This window comes from Symphalangus syndactylus, chromosome 19 (assembly GCF_028878055.3).
Source record: "Symphalangus syndactylus isolate Jambi chromosome 19, NHGRI_mSymSyn1-v2.1_pri, whole genome shotgun sequence".
Taxonomy (NCBI): Eukaryota; Metazoa; Chordata; class Mammalia; order Primates; family Hylobatidae; genus Symphalangus; species Symphalangus syndactylus.
The window spans coordinates 78,850,624-78,876,213 of NC_072434.2; the positions used below are offsets into that span (position 1 = coordinate 78,850,624).

Here is a 25,590-nt window from a genome sequence, read left to right on the forward strand (position 1 = left end):
TGCAGGTATGAGCAGGAGTCAGGGTAAACTGTAAAACAGAAAGGTAACATCTTCTAGCCAGGCATGGTGGCTCACACCTGTAATCCCACCATGGAGGCCAAGGCAGGAGGATCACTTGAGGTCAGGAGTTCGAGACCAGCCTGGCCAACATGGTGAAACCCTGGGTCTAGTGGAGCACGCCTGTAATCCCAGCTACTTGGGAAGCCGAGGCCTGAGAATTGCTTGAGCCCATGAGGCAGAGGTTGTAGTGAGCCGAGATTGTGCCACTACACTCCAGCCTGGGCTACAGAGTGAGACTCTGTCTCAAAAAAAAAAACACAAGGTAACATCTTCCAGTAGTCTGGGGCTCAGAGAATATACTATGGACACGAGAAGCTTCTTACCCCAACAAGAGTAGAGATTTCTCAGGAAAGCAATATTGGGTTAGGTCTAAACTTTTGGCAGTTTGTTCCACTCCAATGATGGTATAACCTTCTGTTTTCTTCTGCTGCAGATAATCAATTAGCTGAGGTGGTTTTACCTGAATATTAGTTTAAAAAGAACAGAATATTCATTCAGTTATAGCCCTGCTTGGAGTAAATTAGAGTTAAAAAAAATATTAACCTAAACTTAACTCTTTTTAAAAGAAAAAGAATAGAATTATACGTTATAAAAAAAGAACTCTCCCAATATGACATAAATTTCTTTTTTTTTTTTGAGGTGGAGTCTTGCTGTGTCACCCAGGCTGGAGTGCAGTGGCGCAATCTTGGCTCACTGCAAGCTCTGCCTCCCGGGTTCACGCCATTCTCCTGCGTCAGCCTCCCGAGTAGCTGGGACTACAGGCGCCCACCACCACGCTTGGCCAATTTTTTTTTTTTTTGTATTTTTTAGTAGAGATGGGGTTTCACCGTGTTAGCCAGGATGGTCTGCATCTCCTGAGCTCATGATCCGCCCGCCTCGGCCTCCCAAAGTGCTGGGATTACAGGCGTGAGCCACCATGCCCGGCCAACATGATATAAATTTCTAAGAATTATTCCTAAAATCAAGAGTGGGCTGTAACAGGATATGTTTTACTGAACAGAATTCTACATTATTGATGATTTCTAAAAATGTGACCTATAAAAAAAAGAGTAAAAAAACAGAAGCGAGCTGTATGTTACTTTTAAACACTGTTCTTAAACAATCAATTAAAGACTGCACTATTATAAATTACGCAAAAGGACTAATACACAAAGATAGAGCACTACAAAAGATTTTTACAAATACAAACTGTTTTTAAAAACTTTTATTTTAGGTTCATGGGTACATGTGCGGGCTTGCTTTAAGAACTTTAATAATAAATTACTTTCCACCCACCTCCACGAGTGGAAGCCACTGCTCTGCGGAGACACTGAGGTGCTGAAACTGTTTGTCGCTGATACACTGAAGGCTGCCAACAACAAGCACTGAAGCCCCAAATACCTCACAGGTCCTGCACAGTCCTGCACACAACACCTGGAATCATTAAGATTGTTCCCAACACAATGCTAAGCTCATCATGTCGCATATGTTCCTTTGAAGCTCCCGTGCCAGTGGATTAATTAAAAAATGTTTAAGACCAAAAGCTTTCAGGCAAAGCTCCTGGAAAACTCCAACTTTACCTCCTAAATTGGTCGGTTTGTCAATGAGTGAGGCCACGACGATGAGTCTACTAATTGACTTTCCAAGTCTGGCAGCACGATCCTGAAACAGGAGCTCCAGGTCTAAGTCGGGAACACGACTGTTCCACGGGATAATCTTCTTCTGAACGTCGGTCCACTCCGCTTGGTTATCTGCTTCGACCAAATTAGTACCTGGGAAGGAAAAAGAAAACAATCCCACATATAAATAAATCTGAATCTCTATATATTTATTTATACAAGTATATGTATTTTTAAGGATGTGAAATAATTTAGAATGAGGTAATTTAGAATGAGATTTAACAAAGCATTCACTAAAAAACTTTAGTTGGATTCAGACACAATTCCCATTTGTAGTAGTAATTTTAAGTTTTCAAAATCAGCTTTACTAACCAATATATTATGATACTTCATAGAAACATGAGATATACATTTTTTCACATTTTAGCATATCCGAAATTGAGACACATCTTAGAATCCAGAGTATCATAGTTTGGTAATATTTTTTTCCTTGGAAGTACATAAAATAATGATGTATCTTTTTTTTTTTTTTTTTTTTGAGACGGAGTCTCGCTCTGTCGCCCAGGCTGGAATGCAGTGGCGCAATCTCGGCTCACTGCAAGCTCCACCTCCTGGGTTCACGCCATTGTCCTGCCTCAGCCTCTCCGAGTAGCTGGGACTACAGGCGCCCGCCACCACGCCCGGCTAATTTTTTTTTTGTATTTTTAGTAGAGATGGGGTTTCACCGTGGTCTCGATCTCCTGACCTTGTGATCCGCCCGCCTCGGCCTCCCAAAGTGCTGGGATTACAAGCGTGAGCCACCCCGCCCGGCCAATAATGATGTATCTTACAAACAACTGTATATTAGATTGGGATTGTCTATGGAAAGACTGTATTTCTGAAAACAATATAATAAAATATCTAAAATAATTTTACAAGTGCTTGCAGTAACTTTTCTAAAATGAAGGATTTTGTATAAAGCAGTTATCTCTTGACAAAAGTGATGAGGACACAGAACGTTACTAGCCTATCTGACTGCAGTGTTTTCATCTCTGTAGTACAGGACTGAGACTCTACCTCTCAGGCTCTTCCTCAACTCTGTCCTACTCCAAACTGCTTCGTGAGCAATCAAGGAGCACTTAGTTCACTTAGGATAGGACAGACATGCAAATAACTGTAACACAGGATAACAGTAAAGGTAACGCTCACACAGAAAGGGGTTACTAATGTCTAGGGGAGGAAGAAGCAAAGGGTAAGACCCCGGAAGGCTCACAGGAAGGAAGGTAAAAGTTTGCAAAGCAGACAGTAGATACAGCATGTGCACATGCATGGGATGTAGGAGCAACATGGTTCAGGCAGCAGCAAGTACCTTGGTTTAGTGCACAGCCTGCAATGGAGTGGAGGGAGATGGCTCAAACCAAAGGGCTTTGCATACCATGATAAAGAATTTATTCTATTGGCCAGGCATGGTGGCTCACGCCTGTAATCCCAGCACTTTGGGAGGCCAAGGTGGGAGGATCACCTGAGGTCAGGAGTTTGAGACCAGCCTGGCCAACATGGCGAAACCTCGACTCTACTAAAAATACAAACATTGGCCAGGTGTGGTGGTGGATGCCTATAATCCCGGTACTTTGGGAGGCCAGGAGTTTGAGGCCAGCCTGGCCAACATGGTGAAACCCCATCTCTACTAAAAATACAAACATTAGCCAGACGTGGTAGTGGACGCCTATAATCCTAGCACTTTGGGAGGCCAAGGTGGGAGGATCACCTGAGGTCAGGAGCTTGAGGCCAGCCTGGACAACACAGCAAAACCCCATCTCTACTAAAAATACAAACATTAGCCAGGCATGGTGGTGGACGCCTGTAAGCCCAGCTACTAGGGAGGCTGAAGCACGAGAATCGCTTGAACCCGTGAGGCAGAGGTTGCAGTGAGCTGAGATCGTGCCACTGCACTCCAGCCTGCAGCCTGAGAGACAGAGCGAGACTGTCTCAAAGAAAAAAAAAAATTCTTCCACAGATAAAAGCCATTAAAAAATTTTAAGAAGGAGAGTAACAGTACTGCTGTGTGTTTTAGAAAAATCTCTTTTAATAGCTATGTGGAGGCTAGAAAACCATTAAGGGGCTTTTACACTAGTCCAGATAAAGACAATGCCAGTCTCAATGAAGACACGGCAAGAGGGGCTAAAGAAGAGGAGGAGGAGGCAGCTTTGGGAAGTGAAATCGCCAAGAACTGGGTAACGGATGTGGCAGAGGAAAAGTAGGACAAGAACGACTTCCATGATGATTGGGCGATACCATTAATAGGGCATACAGAGCAGGCGCTTTTGGGCAGAAAGGCAAACCAAATTTGGATATGGTGATATTTCAAGAGCTTAAGGAATATCCAGGTGCTAATGTCCAGTCTGTTCAGGACAGAGGCTGGGCAGCAGATAAGGATTTGAAAGTTATAGTTACACAGGCGGTGGTTTCAAGTTGGGGACATTAATAAATGTGTTCTGGGAGAGCATGAAGAGTGAGAAGACCGGGCCAGTGAAAACCTTCAGTGGCAGGAGGAGAGGCTGGTCAGAGGGTACAAAGTTAGTCAGGAATAAGCTCTTGTGTTCTAGTACACAGTAAGATGACTATAGGTGACAATAATGTATGTATACTTCCAAATAGCTAGAAGAGAGCATTTTCCATGTTCTCATCACAAATGTGAGAGGTGACAGATATGCTAATTATCCTTATTTGACCATTACACAATGTATATATGCATGAAAACATCACACTGTACCCCGTAAATATGTACAATTATTATTTGTCAGTTAAAAATGAAGTAAAACTTTTATAAAAAAGAAAAAAAATAGGGGGATACTAACATTTAAGCCTCAGCATGGAAAGCCTATCACAACATGCCCCTCTTTACCAAAACCAGGCAGAACAGACGGACCTCATTAGCCATTCTGCCATTCCAGTAACGCTGTATTTCCCTGCTCAGCTTTACGCAGAACTCGACAGCTGTCTACAGCGCCACCTCTCTTCCCTCTCCTCCCAGGCTCTACCCAACCGCACTGGGAAGTGCCTCCTGTCACTCTCCTCTGCTCTAGAATCTTCACAGTTGCTCTTTCTTTTCCAGTAAAGCTCTCGCCAGGACTGCCCGTACTTCCTTGGGGTCTCTGCTCAATGTCAACTCCTTAGAAAGGTCTTTCTCACCCTCTGTCCCTCTCTTCACCCTGCTTTGTTTTTTCACGGTACTTCTACTACCAGACACTGTGTTAGGTACGTGTTCCCAGTTGTCTCCTCTGTAAGAACATGGGCTCTATGAGGCAGTTACTGGGTCTCATGTCTAACACGCAGGAGACAATCAATCAATCTTTGTTGAATGAATAAATTTAGGACAATATGTCTTAAAACACATTAGTGAACCATCCAGAGGCCTGACAAAAAATTGCATTTTCCCAGAACTCTCCTCCAGAGATACTGAATTAAACTAAGGGTGGTTCCAGACCCATAATTGGCCTTTAAAAAAAAAAAAAATCTAAGGGTGGGACATGGAATCTGAATTTTCAACAAGTCACATGTGAGTCCTGAAGACATGAAAAGTTTGGAGAAGCACCGATGTCAGGGCATGTGGGGGACTCAGAGCGAGAAGGGTCAGAGTGAGGAGGAAAGGCAGGACGGCCGGAGACTGGCAAACATGTGGCACAGAATGGGCAGGTGCAATCTGAGGGCAGCGTCCATCTGTCCACTCGGACTGTGTAAAGGAAACTGAAAGAAAATTTCTAATTTTGTGAAAGAAGTTTCAAAGGTGGTAATCGGTTGGGGAAAGTCAGAACGAGGCTAAAATGTGAATGACAGACAGGAAGATAGCCTACAGTCATTAAGACGGTTAGCTGTCATTTTTAAATTGAGTTAGGGAACCTGATCCTTGGGTTTTTAGGACAGCTTGACTGTGAAGGGGAAGAGAAGGAGGAGGGGGAGGAGGAGGGGGAAGGGGGAGGGGATGGGAAAGTGGAGAGGGAGGGAAGGGAGAAGGGAGTAGGGGAGGGAGAGGAGGGGGAAGAGGAGAAAGGGGAGTGGGAGGAGAGGGAGGAGGAGGAGGAGGAGGGGGAACAGGGGGAGGAGGGCGATGGGGAAAAGGGAGAGGGGAATAGGGGGAGGGGGAAAAGGGGGAGGAGGAAGAGGGGGAGGAGGAAGAAGGGGAAGAGGCAGAGGGGGAAAAGGGGGAGGAGGAAGAGGGGGGAAGAGGCAGAGGGGGAAAAGGGGGAGGAGGAAGGGGGGGAAGAGGCGGAGGGGGAAGAGGGGGGAAGAGGTGGAGGGGGAAGGGGGGAAGGGGAAGAGGGGGGAAGAGGCGGGGGGAAGGGGAAGAGGGGGGAAGAGGCGGAGGGGGAAGGGGGGAAGGGGGAGGGGGAAGGGGGGAAGGGGAAGAGGGGGGAAGAGGCGGGGGGGAAGGGGAAGAGGGGGGAAGAGGCGGAGGGGGAAGGGGGGAAGAGGCGGAGGGGGAAGGGGGAAGGGGGAGGGGGAAGGGGGGAAGGGGGAGGGGGAAGGGGGGAGGGGGGAGAGGGGAACAGGGGGAGGGGGAAGGGAGGAAAAAGGGGAGGGAGACGAGGTGGAGGGGGAGGAGGGGGAGGATGGGGGAGGGGGAGGAGGAAAGGGAGGGGGAGGAGGGAGGGGAGGAGAGGAATGTGGGTCCCAGAGGAAGCTGGTGGAAAGGAGTCATTGTACAGGGAAGGGTGAGACAGAGGAGAAGGGATAACATGAAGCGGCGTCCAACCAACCAAGAGGGGACTAGAAACAAGAGCTCTGCTTTATTCCTATGAAGAACAAAAAAAGAGATTTCATCATTTGGTCCTTTTGGAAATGTTTATTTTTACAGAAATATACAGTAGAAAAGCAATAAGTGTTAATCAACAATACTACTTAAAAGGGAGGCCACTGGCCATCAGCTTTATATAAAGCAGATCAGGCTTTCTTTGGATGTTTTTTTTTTTTTTTTTAAATAGCTTTAAAGCTAACTTTCACTAAAAGTGTTAGTTAAAGTTATACCACACTTTTTCACTGTCTTTTCCCTAAGTGGAAAGGCAGAGTTCACCATGTCAATGAAAGTGATATTATTATTAACTACGTGTCCTTACTAACTTAAATCAAAAAAATCTAACCAGATCAACAAGGGGAAAAAATAAAATGAAAATTATTTTTTACCTATGTCTTGCTGAGACCAATCACCTGGTTTTAGTTTACTAAGTTGAGTTTGAGAAAGGTACCACTGAAATCCCGCATCTAAAGGAACATCAGTGAATCTGGTAAATTTATCAATGGTGATCCATTCATCTTCAATAAGGCCTGAAAGGCGTGGAAGGATGTAAAATATGGTCTGAAAAGAGAATTATAAAATCTAAATTTCTTCCCTTAAAAATAACAAAGAAATATATAACATATTTAAAATACAACTTAATTATTAATGATATATTTTCCAAACTATTACATCTGATAAAACTATATACTTTCATTTATATCTTATAGCAACTGTCTATATATATTTCTCATCTTCTCTGAGAAATTAGGGGATTAATTTAGGGAATCCCTGAGAGGAGGCAGAACTTGTACTCTGGTACTTCTAACTGTGTGTAATAAACCAGTATGTGACTAATAAAAACAGTGTTTCAGAAGTAATCAGTTCTAATGATGGACAGTATTTGGATAAGTGCAATTTACTGACAACTAAATACCTCCAAAGGCAATCAAGTTCAAGCTCTTTTCATGACAAGTCTTTTACTCTCGTACCCATTAGATAAATTTAGAATCTGAATTCTGGTTTGACTAATATAATTAGTTGTGTGACGTTAGGCAAGTGATTCAGCCTTTCTTGGCTTCAACTTCCTCATTTGTAAGACGAGGATAAAATCAGATTACAACAGCATATTAAAGTGTTCGTGAAAACGGCACAGTCTGACACCACTGTAAACAGTCATCGCATAAGCAATCCTCCTTTGCTTTTCTTACTTACTAAAAGAACTGAACCACAAAAATGAACAACAGTGAAAAAAGTACATAGGAAGCACAGGTCCAAGTAACAGGCAACTTAAAAATGAAACAATACTCTTAGCAGCAATGCACATGTCTTCATGAAAGGTTTTAGAATGAATACGGTTTTCTTCATGCTATATCTGTGCAAACTTAAACTGGCACAATGACCACGACTACATGTTGATTAAGGGGGCACTAAGTACAGCTCCAAATACATGAAGAGATACAGTTCTTGTGAACAATTAAGCTCCATTATTTTATTTACACAGATACTTTTAATTCATTTCACGACTGGAGAATAAATCATAAAACATATGAGAGTGACATGGTCAAAGGTAAGGATGAGGGAGGGCAGGAGGGAGGCAAAGGACTTACTCCTGTTGGAGGACTGAATAGAAAAAGGCTGACTTAACACTACAGAGTGACTAGAGGAGTCCTGCAGAAAGATGCCGGACAAAGCACTGTGGGCGCTAAAGAACACAGAGCAGAGCATATTAAAATCTTTGAAAAATCCTAAATGATATTTGCAGTGAAGCAGCAGAAAATACACATTAGTGTTCTAGGATGCCATCTCGCAATATATAGATCTATACTTTTTTAAAGATCAGTTTATCAATAATCTTAGTAATCCACCAAAAAAATTGCTTATGCACAGTAGCTTAAGTTACCAATAACTTACAAGTTCTTCACAGGAAAAGTCCTAGGTCAATGATTTAAATTCGAGGGTGGCACATTATAATTACAGTTGAAAAAGAGAAAAGGTAACATAATTTATGCAATGTCTAATGATTTACATATTGAATTAATTTACATGTTAATCATAATAAGCATGTTTATGGTTCTTAAAATTATATAAGCACATTTTGTTACAGTCAGTGAGGTGATGTATCATTTCCTATACAATTCTCATTACCCAGAACCTAAAAATTGCCATTAACAAAAGAGTGTATCTTTTTGTTCTTTCATTAACAATGGGCTTCAGTACAACGAAATCTCACCTGCACAAATGTTCTCACTCATTTCCTTTTAATGTCAGAACAGATTTCTGTTTAGAGTTAAATATTCCCTTCCATTGTTTACAAGCCAGACACTGCCTGAGAAATAGAAAGTGAAAATGACTAGCCAATTTTCACTGCTTAAGAGTGAAATGAAAGCAAGTCATCTGCATAAAGTGACAAAGTTAAACTTAGAACTTTAAAATGTTAAGGTGACGTTTGTAAGGAAGAAAAAAACTTTACCCTAATCACAACCCTTCAACAAAAGCAGAAAGGAGGCATCAGGATTAAAGATACAACAGAGAATTTACAAATGAGATTCTCTACTCACCTCTAGACAATAATCCTCGAGTGGGTGAAATGTTGCAAAAAAGAAATGCTCTTGAATGCGTTGCCAATTCTTCTTGGCATTCCTAAGGATTAAAAATATGGTATGAGCCACAGACAAATGAAACAACTCTGGTGAGGGGAGAATCAATTCAGTATCTTAAAGGGGGGCTGCAGAGTTGAGAAGGAACAGAAAATTTTATGAACTTTATCCTAAGATTTATACACACCTCTCCAAGATCAATACATACTTTAAAAACTGACACTTACTAAATTTCACATTTTGAAATAGAACCTTAAACCTATGTCTGGCAGAAAACTCTTTTTTCCAGGAGAGAAAACCATTACATAAAAGTCACTTTTTCTACTCCAAAGACTCATACCATGCAGTCAAGCTGTACCTACTTTCACAAACCAAAAAGATTTACTATGAGCAGGGTTTAAATTTTTAAAACATCTGTTGTCAAGTTTATGTTTTAAAAGGCAAAGAAGGTAGAGATAAAAGTTATACAATATGGCAGGCAGGTTTCAGATAAAATTCATGATCATCAACCCATAAACTAAGCAGCAATTTCAAGACATTTTTCTGGCAAGATCATGCTCCTGCCCTGGCCAATGTATCTTCTTCACTCCCTGGAGTTCCTGTGCCCTCCCCGACCCTCTCACTATCAGCAGACGGCCATGCCTCACACACCACAGGAGACAGGAGTGAGAGATCTTTCTTCTTCCTGCCACCTCCTTACCCACCTGTCCTCTTTTTCTCCTTCACTGTCAAGAGTCTCTCTTCAAAGGGCAATACCCTGCCCCCCAACAGATCCCATTCCCCTGGGTTTTGCCCTATCTCCCCCAACTTCCGCGTCTCCCCTCTTCTCTATTCTAGCCTTTCCTTCAGCCTTTTCAAAAGGGCTTTTATATCTAGTCTTAAAAAACAAAACAAAACCTTATTAAAGTGTCCATCAGTAATGGACTCAAGTGATAACCTAAGGCAAATGGAATATTAGGTAGCTGTTAAAAGAAAAGCAAGTTTACTGGAGTTTCACCTTTGGTGGGAGAAGGGAGGAAGGAGACTGTCTTGTTTTCATTTGATGCCTTTCTGCACTGTTCAACTTCCTAACTATGAATATCACTTAAAAACAACTAATGTTACCAAAAATGAAACAGAAGCCCTCTTTTGACAGCACCTCCACCACTAGCTGTTGAACTTTCTAATATACTATTTTTTTGAGAGAATTTTCTAAATAAGTTGACTGTGTCTCACCCTCCTCATCACCCATTTTTTGAAAAGTTAAAGACATGAAATATTTTAAATATTCCAAATATTCAGGTAAAGAAAATTATAGACACCAATAAACCTACCACTCTGATGTAATATATGTTAATGTATCATCCTATCCACATTTGGACTTTTTTTTTTTTTTTTTTTTTTTTTTGAGACAGGGTATCACTCGGTTGCCAGGCTGGAGTGCAGTGGTGCGATCTCTGCTCATGGCAGCCTCAACTTCTTGGGCTCAGGAGATTCTCTCACCTCAGCCTCCCAAGGTGCTGGGACTACAGGTGCATGCCACCATACCCCGCTAACTTTTTTTTTTATTATTATTTTTATAGAGAACGGGGTTTTGCCATATTGCCCAGGCTGATCTTGAACTCCTGGGCTCAAGCAATCCACTCACCTCAGCCTCCCAAAGTGCTGGGATTACAGGCGAGAGCCACTGCACCTGGCCCCCTCTTGTACCTATTTTAATTTGGTTTCAATCCCCTAATTATGCTATCGAATGGCTCTTGATAAATCCAGTAAGTACTTTAGGCTCTTATTTACCTTACCTCAAAGCCTGTCCATTTCTCTGTCCCTCTACTAATCTTATACTAATCTAAATCACAATTTTCCTCCCACTCTCTCTTGCTCACCTCTGATCTGCTCTTCACACTTTAATGCAAAAGAAAACTGGATGATGTCATTCTCAAGTTTAACTTTTTGCTGGCTTCCCAATTCACTCCACATCAACCCAAGCCTGGCCCTGGCTCCCTCCATCTGGTGACTGCTCTGTTGCCTCCCTCAGCCAGACCAAGCTTGTTTTAGTTAAAGCTCTGGGCAAATCAAGTGGGGCTGGCCGTTCCCAAACACGGTGTCTTCTGCACAGAAATCTCTTTCCTTCAGTCTTCATTGGCCTAGCTCCTATTCATGCTTTAGATTTTAATGTAAACATCATGTTACTTAGAAAGGCTTTCCCTAAACCACCCAGACTGAATAGTCTGTATTTCCTTATCACATTTACTTTTCTGTGATTTTAAAACTTTTAAAAATCGTTCTGATTACTTGATATCTATTCCCATTTGACTGTGAGTCACATGAAGAAGGAGGCTCATCTACCTGGCTAACCCCCAGCACCTGGCCTTGTGCCTGTCACAAGCCGATCCCAAGGAGGTAGGCAAACACAGAATAGAGGTGGCTTAATGCCTAAGGTGCCTTATTTATTTATTTATTTATTTTTGAGACGGAGTCTCATTCTGTTGCCAAGACACCAGATCTCGGCTCACTGCAACCTCCACCTCCCCGGGTTCAAGAGATTCTCCTGCCTCAGCCTTCCGAGTAGCTGAGGTTACAGGTGCCTGCCACCACGCCCAGCTAATTTTTGTATTTTTAGTAGAGACAGACAGGGTTTCACCACATTGGCCAGGCTGGTCTCGAACTCCTGACCTCAGGTGATCCACCTGCCTTGGCCTCCCAAAGTGCTGGGATTACAGGCATGAGCCACTGCACCCAGCCAGATGCCTTATTTTGATTGGCTATATCTCCTACCTGGTACTGAGATTTTTAAAGTTTTTTTTAAAAGCGCATTTTATTGCTTAATAAAAAATATGAGAGGAGCCAATTGCTTTTAGAAATCAAAACACAGCTACCAAGAAACTTGGAATAGCATCAACAACCAGGATCGAAATGTCTACCAAATAATCACTCACCATCTAATCATAGAGAAAACTACAAGCTGACAAATGCCTATCCGCATGTTAAATTATGGCAATTCCCTCAAACTCCCTTCCATTAAGGAAGGGCCGAAAAGTCTATGGGGTAACTATACCGTCTGTCCCCTGGTTACCTATCTCTAACCATCAAACACAAGTAGCATGTAAGTTCATTAAATTACATAATAAAATATGATTAGGAGCAACTTTGGTAGCTTGAGTTTGGATTATTGCATGATAATGCAAATGCGATCCTGAGAAATATTAATGTTCAAATCTACACATGTCAACTCAGCCATGTATTCACCAAATAATAGGAAATACACCATATATCAAGGAGAAATAAGACATTTAAGGTCCCTTGAAAAGATCAAGATTTTTAGTTTTCAGATGACAGTTAGAATTTTAGGGGTCCCTGGCAATGCTACAGTGAATGACTAATTTTGATGACCAGCCTTTGCTGGGCCAGGCACAGGGAGGTCATTCTCCATTACACAGAACTGTGCATGATGTACCAGGAATCTATTCCTACCTCTGCTCTCTGTCCCTCCTCTGGAACCCATCTCCCCACAGCTAACTCTCTTTTTCTCCTGCTATTCCCCTGTTTTATCTCATGCTATTCACTTTTCTCTTTTCTCCATTTTAGTATTTATTTGTATTTATCAAATATCTTTCTCCCAAGCCCCTAAAACCTCCCTTACCCACTTAATGCCCAAATGCCTCTTTTCAACAAATGCATCAAAAGTGAAGGGAGGTAGAAAGGTACATTGTGGCCAGGGAGGTACCCTCGCCCCAGCCCCACATGAAGCTACACAATGACTCAGTCTTATTTGTACCATGTACAAATAACTTAATGGTCACGGCCAAGACTTCTACATGTTATTGGTTTTCCAAATGCTATTTCATTTGCCTATTACGCTGCTTCCAACACTTAACCATGTGTGTATATAAATTAGTGGGTGCTTTTTCAGCTTTTAAGATGAAAAATCTTTTATGTTGCTTGATAATGCCTGTGTCTCTAAAATTTAAAAAAAAATCCAGAATTCCTGGATGGCAATAATCTATGGTAACAATAAAAAAGGCAAAACAGCACCACCTCAGAGATGAGGAAACAAGCGCAGAGACCTGAAGATGCTTATGACACTGCAGCCTGCTTCTGCGCCGTGACAGGTGCGGGGAAAGAGAGGCAGACATGGGAACCACCGTGGGGGCTTCACAGACACTGGGTCCTGCACCGCTCCCTCACCCCATCCACGTCACTTGCTTGATACTGAGCTTCCACGTATGATTTTGTTTGCAGAACAGAAGAGTTCTCTTAGAAAAGAAAAAATCCTTTAGCTATAACTAGTATAGCTGAGAGATTAAGAGTGTGTCTTTAAAGTCAGGTCGTGCCATTCTATGCAGTTCTCAAACAAGAGAGGATGACATTTAGCTATACTGAAAAGAAACATGTACAAGTATGTAAAAGATTATTTGTACAATAAAGGATTGAGGATAAAAGGGCAATAAGAGATCAAGGTGGAGCTGACAATGAACCGTAATTACACCCCAAAGGGAGCTGCTTACGCCTGGCCCAGTCCGAGCCCTCGATGCTCCAGGACGGCAGCACGAGGATGTGGAAGGAGAAGCTGACACGGCATGGGCACTGCCCCCTCCCTGTGGGCCCTGCTGGAGGAGAGTGAGGGCGATGAGGGTGACGAGGGCGACGAGGGCTCCTTACCCTGCCCCATGCATGCTTTCCACTTGATGGAGGCTGGATTCAATCACAGGAGTCAGGGCATCAAATTCTTCAACACTTAACACTTTACACACAGTCCAGAGTTTCTTAAGAGCAACTAAAGCATACAGTCGAACACTAAAATTGTGATTGAAACACCACTGCAGCACAACAATAAGGGCTTGCTTCAGAATTAGTTTCTGAAAAGAAAGGCAAAAATTTCCTCAAAACACAGACATGGACCATTTTACTCTCACTTGTATGACACAAAAAAAGTATACGAATGATACAACTGCTCCTAGTAAAACTTCTTCCACTGACTTTGCTACCAGGGCCTCTCATTCTTCCCTCCTGGACAAATTCGGTACATTGGCATTTGCAATTTATTCAAGGGAAAACACATTCTCCCAGCTCTAGTTTTCATTAATGCTGCAGTACATTTCCCCCCGCCCCCAATACTCTAGTACTTGAGTTAACTTGAAAAAAGTATGTTTTATGCTAGCCATTATACAACCACAGTGTTTTTCAAATGGAGCCTCCGTCACTTATTATCTTAATTTGTGCTGAAAAAGTCAGAAATAGTCTTCAAGAGTCCTACTTCCGATGGCTTGAAAATGCTCCTAGAGCAAGATACCACACAAAGTGCTGTCCTCTTCTCGCTACTGATTTCTGAGCTACTCTGTCTTCCCTAACAGTGATCCTGGATCCACACAGTACTGAGTAGTGGCGGGAAAATTAAGAAGTGAGGGGGAAAATAATAAAACTGTTTAAATTTCCCTTGTAGTCTTTTCCTGTGAACTTCAGTCTTCACAGCCCGGAGATTTCAAGCAATCCCTTGCTTTCTAAAATCACATGGTTCAATAGACACTGAAGGTCAAAGGAAGTGACATATACTAATGAAGGAACCAGACGGACCCAAACTTTTAATGAAATATCAGAAGCTATTTTGATGCTCCTACCAAATGCACTTCTCCCCTAAGGCTCATGTGGAAATTCTGACCGGCTACACCTGGCAGCCCAGTTTCTACAGACCAATTAAAAACAACCATATTCACACAATAGTTTACCAAAGGCATCAGCATGGCTGATAACACACTTCAGTTACCTAAAGTTTCTCTGAGAAGGATAAAAACATATAAACAATCCTCTTTCTCTCATTCCTTTACTTAACATGTCATCAACATTTATCAAAGGTCAGTGACTGTACTGCCAACATTACAAGGTGTGATGTTATGATATACACTGGTTTTTGTCCACAATTCCTGTCTTATAACTCCCATAGACCTTGTTACAGTCTTTTGTTATAACGATCGCATTTGGAAGGAAGTCACTTGTGCAGCCCACACTGAAGGAGTGAGAAGTCACGCTCCCCCTCCCTCAGGGCAGAGCTTCTATAAAAATTACTTGTAATTTTTTTTTACAAGAGCTTTGTCTTGTCCATCCCCTTTTTTTTTTTTGAGACGGAGTCTCGCTCTGTCGCCCAGGCTGGAGTGCAGCCGTGCGATCTCGGCTCATTGCAATTTCTGCCTCCTGGGTTCAAGCGATTCTCCTGCCTCGCCTCTCTAGTAGCTGGGATTATAGGCACGTGCCACCATGCCTGGCTAATTTTTGTATTTTTAGTAGAGACGGGGTTTCACCATGTTGGCCAGGCTGGTCTCGAACTCCTGACCTCAAGTGATCCGCCCACCTTGGCCTCCCAAAGTGCGGAATTACAGGCATGAGCCACCGTGCCTGGACTCATTTATTGATTCAATCATTTATTTATATCGGTGTGGGCTCGAGGATATTTATTTTATTCTTTGGGTTGGGATCCACTACTGCTTTATTTTGTTGCTCACACTGTTTCAGTTTCAGCCGCTGGGAACGCCTTCCCTCTGCATGCCCATCTCACATCACTGTGTGTATGTATAAAGCTCTGCCTTGCTTTCTGACTCTACAAGATGCTCCAGGCTCATCTTGTATACTTTCTGCCCTAGTTTTAGAATCAGCTATTTCTCCAGCGGTCCCTGGTTTGTTTTATTGGAGAATGGTGTTAGCAACCAAGATCTTGGAGCTAAGTACACATTACTTGTACATGAAAAAAACCCACTATAATTCTCAATAGGGAAAACAGTGCTTCCCAGCCCACACCCAAAAATGTTGGTATTGCCAGTGATCCCTCGGCTGGGGCTTTCAGGACGTAAATGATCTTTCACATATATCAGTGTAAAAAGCTCTGCTCGTGAATTCTCATGTCTGCTCATTTTATACAATGAACAAGCTGACAGGACAATACACAACTATGAGCATAATTAAGGTGTTTTTTTTTTCCTTTTATAGGAACACTTAGTGCTCTGATTTTGAAACCGCCTTTGCAAAATTGTAACTGAGGTGGGGAAAGAGATCTGACCTAACCAACTCCATCTTGCTTCTAACCTCCAAGCTGTCCTTGTTCATTCCTAGGGGTAGGCTCAACTAACTTTGGGAGGAACTTAGTTTAGTTTATAGTTTAAAACAAGATGATAACAGCCCTTTCCCAAGACAAACCCCCTTTTTGTCTGGGGACTAGATTTCCTTTGTAGGACTAACAAATTAGCCTCAAGATTAGAAATTTTGGTTTAGGAGTCATGTAGCTGGAAGCTACAAGATTCTGACCCTCCCTAAACTGCTCCTATGTCAGTGCTTGAGATATTTTGCAGACCTGCACTCGACGGATCAGCTGGCACCACCACCCAAATCGATTAACTGGCTCATCTGATCTCGTGGCCCCCACCCTGGAACTGACTTAGCACAAAAGGACACCTCAATTCCCTATGATTTCATCTCCGACCCAACCAATCAACACCCTTGACTCACCGGCCTTCCCCCTCCCACCAAATTATCCTTAAAAACTCTAATCCCCGAATGCTCAGGGAGATGGATTTGAGTAATAATAAGACTCCAGTCTCCTGCACAAGCAGCTCTGTGTACTCTTCCTCTATTGCAATTCCTGTCTTGATAAATCGGCTCTGTGTAGGCGGCAGAAAAGGTGAACCTATTGGGCGGTTACAACCTCTGCTGTGACAACTGTTTTGAATCTCTAATTGCTCAGTACAGATCCCATATGCAGGTTAAGTAAGACACTTTGAAGAAAATGGAAAGTCTTAAGTGATTGCTTCCAAGAAATCAAACCTACATTTATCTAGGTAACAATGGACTTTACGTTATCACAAATGAAGAGACTGACAAAGTAAATCAATTTGGCCTTTTCTTAGGTATGTCAAGTCAGTTTTTTTTTTTTTCTAAGGTGCTGCAATGGAAATTATTCCATTCTACTAATTAGCGTTCCTTCTTGGATGTTTCGAAAATAAAAAATAAATCTAAAGTATGTAATAAACGGCAAGTACAAAAAGGGCTTGATGGAAAAATTACATGTTATTTTTACCAGATCTAACATGAACATCTTCTAAGGTAAATTCATTTTCAGAATTTGTCTAAACTATTCTTAGGCTATTCATCTACCCTGCAACAGGACAATGTCTGCTCTGTTTTAGCTTTCTCAATAGATTGTAAGCAAATCTCTTTCCTGCACATATTTAAAAGAGAAAGACAACATTTGATCTTATCTGACGCCAGAGCCTTCTTGATCTTAGGGAAGATGTGAACGAGTTTTCCTGGAACTGTAACACACTGCCATCTGGCTGATACACACTGGAAGACACCATCAATTTAAGTGTTATCATGATTTTAGAGGTTAAAATGCGGTGTGGAGAAAGGCCTGTCTTAGAATGGATGAAAGAGGTTAATAAAAAACATATCACTGTTTAAAAATTAGAACACTGAAAAATTCTAGGAAAGCTTATTTTCCCTTATATTTTTATGGCACTTTCAACACTTAATAACACTATTTCAATTAAGTTTTCTCCTAGAGTTTATAGTATATCAGTACATTCTTTTCTGTGGATGCAATAATATAGAATCTTCTTCCAAATCTTACTGGCAGGTTCTCCTAAATTCTTCAACGGTTGCCACAGTGATTAACCAAAATTAGTTATGATTTCTGCTTATCTGTGTGAGTACTGGGGAAATTTTTCTAAACCTGAGAAACATGAAGTAACTCTACTGCACACTTCATATGATGATAGTCATTTTATATCACCTTCAATTACCCAACAGCTTTTAACAGTCTGGCCCTAAGTTTCTTTGCACGAGCATTTATTAAATAACTACCATTCAGTCAAAGAAGGTAAGGGAAGTCCTGTTTAAAGAATCCTAAGTAATCCTAATCCTGATAATTATAAATAATTATTAATTTTATACAAGTATCAACAAAAACTTACCCAGTAATTTGTCTATAAATTTGGTATGTACTCAAGCACACCTCAGTGTGTATGCATGTAAATGGGTAATTCCCATTTACTGGGTATTTGTGTCTAATACATGTGCACATTAGCAGGGCAGTGGAAAGGAAAGGGAGAAATTGCAAAAATCACAGGAATGCTCTACATATAAAAAATTGGTACAAATACATAAAATTCTTTCTTTATAGTCAAGTTTAAATTCTTACAAACAATTTCAACTCACCTTTTCTGGAATATTTTGAGTAATAATGTCCAAATGTGATAAAACTGCTAAAAATGTACAAATGCTTGTTTTAAGATTTTCTTCACCCTGAAAAAATAATCAGATAAACAAATATTCATTCAAAGCTTACTGTGAGCCATGCACGTGTAAGCGCCGTGCTGGACTCTATGAGGGCCCAGGATGGGAGGCAGCCTCTTCCCTGGAACAGCCCGGGGTCTGGGTGGGAAGGGGGCTGCAGCAGCAGGCACAGGACTGAAAGCAAAGGAAATAATTTCCTAGAGCCAAATGCCAGTGCACACAAAAATCAGAAGGTCACATAAAGTAATGAATAACTCAACTCTAAGTACAGCAGGGCACAGTGGCTCACGCCTATAATCCCAACACTTTGGGAGGCTGAGGCGGGTGGATCATTTGAGGCCAGGGGTTTGAGATCAGCTTGGCCAACATGGTGAAACTGTCTCTACCAAAAAATACAAAAATTCGCTGGGCGTGGTAGCGCACACATAGTCCTGGCTACTGGGGAGGCTGAGGTGGAAGAATTGCCTGAACCCAGGAGGCAGAGGTTGCAGTTAGCGGAGATCGTGCCACTGCACTCCAGCGTGGGCAACAGAGCAAGACCCTGTCTCAAAAAAAAAAAACATAAAATAAAATAAAGTACAGTGTGCCCTCTGTATGCACAAGTTCTGCATCTATGAGTTCAACCAACCGTGGATGAAAAATATTTAAAGAAATAAAAAATTTAAAAAACACAATGCAATTAAAAATACAAATAAAATTTAAAACTGTATAACAGCGATTTACATAGCATGTACACTGTACTAGACATTATAAGTAATCTAAGATTATTAAAGTGTATGGGAGGATACACGTCAATTACATGCAAATATTATGCCATTCTAAATAAAGGACTTGAGCATCCTCAGGTTTTGGCATCCATGAGGGGCCTGGAACCAATCCCCCATGGATACCAAGGGTTGATTACATGTGGCAGAGCCAAGGGCATGCTCACTTCAGGACAGGCGAGGCCTTCAGGATGGGAAGGACTGGCCTGGAGAAGGAGCAGGAAGGTGAGAGAACAGATAAGTGAATAAGAACAAAGACAAAGAGGCAAACTTAAGGAAAAGGCAGCAAGAGGAGACAAAGCCAGTTTGGCAGGGAATGATGGAGATAAGGCTCAAAAGTTGAATCATACTGTAGAGGCTTTAAAAAGCTATAGTGAAAAACCTATGGAAGACTTACTCAGCTATCTTAGGGAAAATTTTTTAAAAAGACTGTTCAAGTGGAATCTGGAAACCTCTGATTCCAGTTGAAAAAGACTTCAACTGGAATCTGAAACTATTATTATTCCATAATCATAGTGGTTTGGAATAATACATTATTTTAGTGATAATAAACTGATAAATGCCAGACAGATTGGAAAGAAAAGAGCATATAAGCAGGAAGACCAGTGTGGAAACCAATCCAAGAGGCAAATCAGATGATTGTTTAATTCCTTTATTTAATTAAGTTACTGAATGTCAGTTACTATAGAAACAAGTTCCTGTAACTTAAAAATCTACTGGAGAAGATAAAAATCAAATCAGATTAAAATTCTAACTGTAAGCAGTACTATTTATGTGCTATGAAAACCTAAAATAAGGGGATCTAAATACTCGGGGAGGTAACTTCCTTTAAGAATGACAATATGGGCCCAAGTGCTGCGGCTCATGCTGTAATCCCAGCCCTGTGGGAGGCCGAGGAGGGTAGATCATAATGTCAGGCGTTCGAGACCAGCCTGGCCAATATGGTGAAACCATGTCTCTACTAAAAATATAAAAATTAGCTAGGCATGGTGGCGGGCACCTGTAATCCCAGTTACTCGGGAGGCTGAGGCAGGAGAATCACTTGAACCTGGGAGGCAGAGGTTGCAGTGAGCCAAGATTGTGCCACTGCACTCCAGGTTGGGTGACAAGAGGGAAACTCCGTTTCAAAAACAAAACAAAACAAAACAAAAAACATTGTTTACACCGCTAAGCTTTGGAGAGTTCTAGCAACGGAAAACAGACAATCAGTGTGCCTAGTGTAGTGAATCGAGAATGGACCACACAGACAGACTAGAGAGGAAAGAGGCCTAAGATCACGCAAGCCTTATGGGACACTCCGAGGAGCGTAGTCTTCATCCTGAGACAACGTAGGCCACTGTCTTCAGCAGGTGGGGTCATCTGTTGAAATTCTCACTATGGAAACCCTGCCTGGGCTTCAGGGTGGAGAGCAGATGGAAACAGAGCCAAGAGTGGATGTAGGCAGCCCAGTGAGGGAACCACTACAAGGGATGACAGTAGCGTGGGCTGAGATACAATGGCAGAGACAGACGAGAGAGAACTCAGAAATATTCAGGTAGAAAGATCAGGACCTGATCACGAATCAGATACAGAGCATGGAAAGTGTCAAGGTTTCTGGTTTGTGCAACTGTATAGATAGTGGTGGTATTCCCTAGAGTAGGAAGAAGATCAAGTTTGAGGGAAAAAATAAGGCATTCAGTGTTAGACATCTACGTTTTAGATTATTTAGTCTAAGGGGAAATCATCTACAAGGAAAACATCTACAGCAAGGGTCAGAAAACTTGTTCTGTAAAAGGCCAAGCAATACATAAAAACATGGCTTTGCGGGCCACACAGTCTCTGTTGCAACTGTTCAACTCTGCCATGTCAGCACAAACACAGCCACAGACAATATGAAAATGCATGGACATGGCTGTGTTCCAATATAACTCTGCCAGGCCAAATTTGGCTGTAGCCTGCCAACCCCTGATCTAGAGTCAGGGGAAGATGTGTGGCATACAAATACTAATGAGTAAGTCATTCACATTAGGTAATACGTGAATCCACAACACAGATAAGACTGACTATAAAAATAAGAAAATAATAATAATAAAAAAAAGCCGAGCCCTAGAGAAGCACCGCCGTTTAAGAGGTGGGCAGGGAAGGAAAAGCCTGGAAAGGATACAGAAAAGAGGGCAGGAGGAACCAGAAAAAGTGTGTGTCACTAGAAGCAAGAATAAGAAAATGGTCAGTAGCATTCATATGGCTGACAGAAGAAGACGAAGGCTGACCACTGACCCGTCAGTCACTCTTGACTCCTGCAACAGTGTCTTCTGAGAAGTGACTGAACTGGAAGCTGGTCTACCATGGATTCAAGAGCGGGTTGGGAAGGATGTGAAAAAATAAGGCTGGGCGCGGTGGCTCATGCCTGTAATCCCAGCACTTTGAGAGGCCGAAGCGGGTAGATCACCTGAGGTCAGGAGTTCAAGACCAGCCTGGCCAACATGGTAAAACCCCATCTCTACTAAAAATACAAAAATTAGCCGGGCGTGGTGGTGCACACCTGTAGTCCCAGCTACTCGGGAGGCTGAGCCAGGAGAATTGCTTGAAGCTGGGAGGCGGAGGTTTCAGTGAGCTGAGGTCGCACCACTGCACTCCAGCCTGGGCGACAGAGCAAGATTCCATCTCAAAAAAATAAATAAAATTAGTAAATTAAAAAAAAAACTAAACCTCTGGAACCCAGGCACCTCTTTCAGGAAGTCTGACGATGAAATAGTAGAGAGCCAGGGTGATTATAGGAGAGGGACGAGAAAGCATCCAGTGTAAATATCCACAGAAAATGGATGCAACTCGAGCCTGTTGAAAAGCCAATGGGACCATTTGGCTAAGGAGAGACTGGGGATAGAAGACAGGCTGATAGCAACAAATGCCTGAGAAGACAGGAGGGAAGAGGGCCAAAGACCCAGTGGAAGAATTACTCTGGCACTAGAGAAGATTCTACTATTTTATGGTAAAAGGAAGACATCTCAGATGGATCCTGACATAGGCAGATTTGTCTGATTGCTCTAGAGAAGAGATAGGTATTCCTACGTGGCACTGTTATTTTCTCTAAAAAATAAAGGAAAGGTAATTTGCTTTGAATAAAGGAGGAAACGGGTGGACAACTGCCCCTTTCTTTGATATCTATCCTGAATCCCCTTCCAAGTTTAGGGAATTCTTCCATCTTATGAATGTTGGGGGACACTGAAAAATGCCAGGTATTCCTCTTCCCAGCCTCCTTGCCACTAACAAGAAGGCAACTGACCTGGTTCCAAAGACCCCAATTCTGATTTCTAAATTGAGAACTTACAACTTAGAGGAGCAGAGCTCACAGAAAACCCTCCTCCACTGCAGGCAGCAGAGACAGCAGGTATACAGCTGGCTACGGCAAAACCCTGCTGAAGGCACCGTGTGTCCAGTGGGGTAATGTTCCCAGTGAACCAGCTCTCTCTGGCCTGCCTGTGGCTGCATTTCTGGAAGCCACTGAGCCTCCCCTATTCCTGCCAATTTTCCAGGCCTGATTCTGTAGCTTTCCCAGCATTGTGTAAGCTGCCTACTACTCCCCTCTTCCCCACTACCTTTTTTGAATCCCGTTTTGATTCCATCAGCAAAACCTTCCTTTGCCTACATCAAAAACTGACTAATGTCCACAGATAACATCAGATTCGAAGAGAATATACAAGGTCTAATGAAAAGTGAGAGGCTGAGCTAAGCAAATAAAAGTAACAATTGGCACTACTGTGGACGGTAGCACCAGGAAGTTTTGGGGGTACACCAGAACCAACCCGCCCTTTGTGAGAATTTCTGGGGCAGTGCTAACCCATTTGAGAGTTGACATGAACAAACTGCATTAATAAAGCTATGGATCTAAAAAGCAATTCAAGGAAAAATAACAGAATCTGTTTCTTCACTATAGGAACATGAAGATGAGCCAGAGGAGCCTGGGAAGAGGTGAAAATTTTGAGACGGAGTCTCACTTTGATGCCATCTGTAGTGCAAGTGGCGCGATCTCGGCTCATTGCAACCTCCGCCTCCCTGGGTTCAAGTTATTCTCCTGCCTCAGCCTCCCGAGTACCTGGGACCACATGTTGGTCAGGCTGGTCTCAAACTCCTGACCTCAAGTAATTCTCCCGCCTCAGCCTCTAAAAGTGTTGGGATTACAGGCATGAGCCGCCACGCCTGGCCAAAGCATTGTCATTTCTTAGTGGTGTGACGACTGACTTAATCGTTGTTTTCTTCATAAGGGTAAAAACTCCAACCTATCTTTGAGGATTATGGTGAGGCTGCTGTTTCTGCTGCTTATGGTGACACCCAGGTTTTAAGCTAGGAGACTGGCAGAATGAAAGACATCAGAAAGGGGAGCCAATTTCAGGGCCAGATGCTATTACCAGTTTAGTTTAACACAAGGTGAAGTTTGAAGTGATTATGGAAAGGCCCTGCAGGTGGCTGGAGAAGCAGGGACCAGCCGAGATGGGCTTTACTATGCCAAGGAAGTGCAGAAAGAGAAGCAGACAGGCTAACCAGTGACTCTTCAGATAAAACCAAGCATAAGGGTTGGGAGAGAGAAGCAAGCACATGAAGGAAATAGAGAAGTTATCAGCACAACAGGAAGGGAATTATGAAGTTGACCACAGTGTGAGGATCAGCTATGGAGAAAGCCACCACCAACGCGAAGGCGTGAAATTAAAGTGGGGAGCATGGAGGAAAAGAGAAAGGCTGTCTGCAGCTCCGATGAAATCCTTGATGTATCACTGTTGAAAATGGAGTGGGCCGCAGTGATTTGAGGAAGGCAAAGATCACACACTGAAGTTTAACGGTAAAGAAAGGAAGACACTGGATGAGAGCTGGGTGGAGGAAAAGTCAACAGAACAGGCGTGAAGAATTCGGTGAGGTCCCAAAGGAGACACGAAAAGGTCACAGGGGATAGATGTGAAAAAAAAGAATAAGGATATCTTTCCTGAAATAGGAAGAAATGGAGAAAGAGATATTTTGAGGAAGGCACCTCCATTTTCACACAAAATAGAAGACAAGATCATCTATTATGAAAGGGAAAGGTGAATTTGGGAACCAAAAGAAAGCATTCAAGATTTAGAACTGATTCTTGGAAACAACTTGCTCTTTGCCAGGAAGCCAGCAATGATAAACTCTATCACTAATTTTAGTATCAATTCCTTAAAAATGATTTTCAGTGTGATGTTCCCCTTCCTGTGTCCATGAGTTCTCATTGTTCAATTCCCACCTATGAGTGAGAACATGCGGTGTCTGGTTTTTTGTCCTTGCGATAGTTTACTGAGAATGATGTTTTCCAGTTTCATCCATGTCCCTACAAAGGACATGAACTCATCATTTTTTATGGCTGCATAGTATTCCATGGTGTATATGTGCCACATTTTCCTAATCCAGTCTATCGTTGTTGGACATTTGGGTTGGTTCCAAGTCTTTGCTATTGTGAATGGTGCCGCAACAAACATATGTGTGCATGTGTCTTTATAGCAGCACGATTTATAGTCCTTTGGGTATATACCCAGTAATGGGATGGCTGGGTCAAATGGTATTTCTAGTTCTAGATCCCTGAGGAATCGCCACACTGACTTCCACAATGGTTGAACTAGTTTACAGTCCCACCAACAGTGTAAAAGTGTTCCTATTTCTCCACATCCTCTCCAGCATCTGTTGTTTCCTGACTTTTTAATGATGGCCATTCTAACTGGTGTGAGATGGTATCTCACTGTGGTTTTGATTTGCATTTCTCTGATGGCCAGTGATGAGGAGCATTTTTGCATGTGTTTTTTGCCTGCATAAATGTCTTCTTTTGAGAAGCGTCTGTTCATGTCCTTCGCCCACTTTTTGATGGGGTTGTTTTTTTCTTGTAAATTTGTTTGAGTTCATTGTAGATTCTGGATATTAGCCCTTTGTCAGATGAGTAGGTTGCAAAAATTTTCTCCCATTCTGTAGGTTGCCTGTTCACTCTGATGGTAGTTTCTTTTGCTGTGCAGAAGCTCTTTAGTTTAATGAGATCCCATTTGTCAATTTTGGCTTTTGTTGCCATTGCTTTTGGTGTTTTAGACATGAAGTCCTTGCCCACGCCTATGTCCTGAATGGTATTGCCTAGGCTTTCTTCTAGGGTTTTTGTGGTTTTAGGTCTAACATTTAAGTCTTTAATCCATCTTGAATTAATTTTTGTATAAGGTGTAAGGAAGGGATCCAGTTTCAGCTTTCTACATATGGCTAGCCAGTTTTCCCAGCACCATTTATTAAATAGGGAATCCTTTCCCCATTGCTTGTTTTTGTCAGGTTTGTCAAAGATCAGATAGTTGTAGATATGCGGCATTATTTCTGAGGGCTCTGTTCTGTTCCATTGATCTATGTCTCTGTTGTGGTACCAGTACCATGCTGTTTTGGTTACTGTAGCCTTGTAGTATAGTTTGAAGTCAGGTAGCATGATGCCTCCAGCTTTGTTCTTTTGGCTTAGGATTGACTTGGCGATGCGGGCTCTTTTTTGGTTCCATATGAACTTTGAAGTAGTTTTTTCCAATTCTGTGAAGAAAGTCATTGGTAGCTTGATG

At 42.3% G+C, this 25,590-nt stretch overlaps 1 protein-coding gene across 8 annotated transcripts in view; it reads right to left on the reverse strand.

Moving 5' to 3' along the window:
• TARBP1 (TAR (HIV-1) RNA binding protein 1) overlaps window positions 1–25,590 on the reverse strand; it is an 89,013-nt gene that overhangs the window by 670 nt on the left and 62,753 nt on the right. For 6 of the 8 annotated variants that reach the window (XM_055234150.2, XM_063613431.1, XM_063613430.1 and 3 more), the window contains 7 exons: window positions 18,186–18,272; window positions 13,647–13,843; window positions 8,970–9,051; window positions 6,819–6,990; window positions 1,620–1,811; window positions 1,336–1,460; window positions 384–520 (listed from right to left, as the gene is read on the reverse strand). In XM_055234150.2, the coding sequence (XP_055090125.1) occupies window positions 384–520; window positions 1,336–1,460; window positions 1,620–1,811; window positions 6,819–6,990; window positions 8,970–9,051; window positions 13,647–13,843; window positions 18,186–18,272 (992 nt within the window). Of the gene's footprint in view, window positions 1–383; window positions 521–1,335; window positions 1,461–1,619; window positions 1,812–6,818; window positions 6,991–8,641; window positions 8,738–8,969; window positions 9,052–13,646; window positions 13,844–18,185; window positions 18,273–25,590 lie in introns of those variants that run through there. The other 2 variants (XR_008649612.2, XM_063613433.1) reach the window with 2 other exon arrangements.